Source organism: Drepanopeziza brunnea, assembly GCF_022702325.1.
Source record: "Drepanopeziza brunnea f. sp. 'multigermtubi' strain 214-2 chromosome Unknown ctg6, whole genome shotgun sequence".
Classification (NCBI taxonomy): Eukaryota; Fungi; Ascomycota; class Leotiomycetes; order Helotiales; family Drepanopezizaceae; genus Drepanopeziza; species Drepanopeziza brunnea.
In genome coordinates, this window is record NW_027094069.1 from 411,635 (window position 1) to 414,051 (window position 2,417).

Consider the following 2,417-nt stretch of genomic DNA (forward strand, 5'->3'; position numbering starts at 1 on the left):
TGCTCTGCTCTCTGCTCTGCTCTACTCTATATACTGCCTTCGCGCCTCGTTGATCGCTGCTCTCTTGCACGCGTTCCAGGCGGCGCAAGTGGTCGAGGCCTTTGACGATACGGGATCGCTGTGTATGTTTGATCAAGTCTTGTCGACCGCTACTCTTTGCTACTGTTCGCAAAACTGTTCAAGGCTTCGCTACTGGTTAAGGCTTTGACGATAGGTCCGACTTGGAGAGAGAGATACGGGATCGCTGGAGACTTTCAAGTCTCGTCGACCACTACTCTTCGCAACCCTTCGCAACTCTTCCCAACTGTCCAAGCTTCAACGGCAAATAGAAACCAGAGACAGACTTATCGCTGTAGACCTATATCAAGACGTCCATCACACCGGCCTCCCGGCTGGCTGAGTGCGTTAACCGAATCCTCCTGCGGAGTACGTGAAACCTGCCGGCAGGATGATTGCAACCCAGCTGAAGGTGTCGATCCTGGGAGCCGGGCCGGCGGGCTTCGCACTGGTGAGCAGACATCCCCATTCTCTTCGCAGTGTCGATGTTTCTCGCGTGACCCGAAGGAAGCAGGACTGACCTGTGGAGTAGGCCGTGGATCTGGAGAGGAAGGGAGCGAGCGTATTGCTCTATTCACATCCGGACCATCGACGACATGCCGAAGCGGTCATTTCGAGAGGTGGTCTCGAAGTCAGCGGCGCCATTGAAGCATCGACAAAGCTATACATCACGTCGGTAAGGCATTAACCCCCGAGCGTCTCCCCCGTCATGCTCCGACGTCCCCCCGAGATGCTGCGCGAATGGTGACTGACTCCGACATCGCCGCCTTCCAGGATATGCAAGAGGCCGTCGAGTTCTCCAGGATCGTCATCATCACGGTTCCATCGACAGGGCAAGAAACGCTCCTCTGCGAGTTAGAACGGTTCTCTCTGCTCGAGCACACCCTCATCGCGGTTCCCGGGAATCTGTTCTCGCTGGTTGCCACCGCGGGCCTGAAGGTCAGGAATTTCCTCGAGACCAACATCTCACCCTACTCGTGCCGGATGAGCGAGGGGGCATTGGCGGTTTTTGGGAAGAAGGGCTCCTTCTCCATTGCAGCGCTACATGGCGATTGCGACCTGATTTCCAAGGCTAAGGTGGAGAGGATCTTCTGTGGACAGCGCCTCCGTTGGAGCCACAACGTGATCGAGGTCTCCTTGACCAATATCAACGGCGTGTTTCATCCAGTGAGTAGAAGCAGAGCCCTTCTCGCCTTTTCCTTGTCCTTGCCCCCCACGAAGTTTCAGCCCGCAACCACTGACCCCACCGTGCTATTCCAGTTGATGATGTTGATGAACGCGGGACGAATCGAAAATACCGGTGGCGATTTCCGGGTGTACGCCGATGGTCTCACCCGCTCGGTCGCTAATGCGATCCTCGCGGTGGACCGAGTCCGGCTGGAGATCGGCAAGGCATTCGGCTTCAAGCTGGACAGTGTGATCGCGACATCCAACCGGTGCTACAACGCCCGCTTCACGGACCTGGTGGACCTGGCTCGCAACTCGGAACCGCACAACAAACTGATGGCCCCGGGGATCCTGGATCATCGGAACCTCTCGGAAGACGTTCCCGACCTTCTCGTTTGTGTAGGTTGCTGCCTCCGTGGTTCCGGGCACGTTGGGGGGCCGCTTTGCTGACTCTTTGGGTGTTTTCTACAGTGGCACGGCCTGGCGGAAAAGCTGGAGATCAACGCGTCCCCCATCAAAGCCGTCATCGACCTGGCGAGCATAGCCACCGGGATCGACTATATGGAGAGTGGAAGGAACATGAGGAAGCTGGGCTTGCAGGATCTTTCACGGAGTCAGCTTCTCGCGCAGTTCAGTGTCAGATACCCGTAGATGATCCCCGTGGATTTTCTTTTTTTCTGGTCCAATGTAGCGAGCGTATGATTTTTTTTTTTTTTTTTGTATTATTCATCTGCTCACGTGTAATCTTTAAAGGCTTGGTGATATATCAATGAATAGTATGTTTTCCATCTCAAACTCGTCGTGTTCGTGGATTGTGGTAATGGAAGAGCTGGGTATATGATTATGAGGGGGTAGCTCATCCATAGTACGATCGAGGTGTGAATATATACATACATAAGGTATATATACATACATGTATACTTTTCCGAGCGAGGTTTCATCGGTTTGTTTGTCTGTTTGTTTGTTTGTCTGTTTGTCTGTTTGTCTGTTTGTCTGTGTGTCTGTGTGTCTGTTGGCAAATGCTCTTCATCAAAAGCAGGCAGTACAGTACAGTACGGTACGGTACGGTAGGTAGGTAAGGTAGGTAAGGTATCGGGGTGTTGATCTTGATGTTGATGTTGATGTTGCTGTTGCTGTTGATGTTGCTGTTGGATTTGTGTTTATTCGGTACAGTACGTACGTGCGATAGCCGA

At 53.1% G+C, this 2,417-nt stretch overlaps 1 protein-coding gene across 1 annotated transcript; it reads left to right on the top strand.

The window, feature by feature from the left end:
- Nucleotides 1–448: 448 nt before the first annotated feature.
- On the top strand, nucleotides 449–1,875 carry L3040_004143 (uncharacterized protein; the record flags this gene model as incomplete). Its single annotated transcript, XM_007296195.1, has 5 exons — nucleotides 449–508; nucleotides 590–733; nucleotides 832–1,224; nucleotides 1,318–1,623; nucleotides 1,696–1,875. The coding sequence occupies 5 exons, from the start codon at nucleotides 449–451 to the stop codon at nucleotides 1,873–1,875; spliced, it is 1,083 nt and encodes a 360-aa protein (XP_007296257.1).
- Nucleotides 1,876–2,417: the final 542 nt, after the last annotated feature.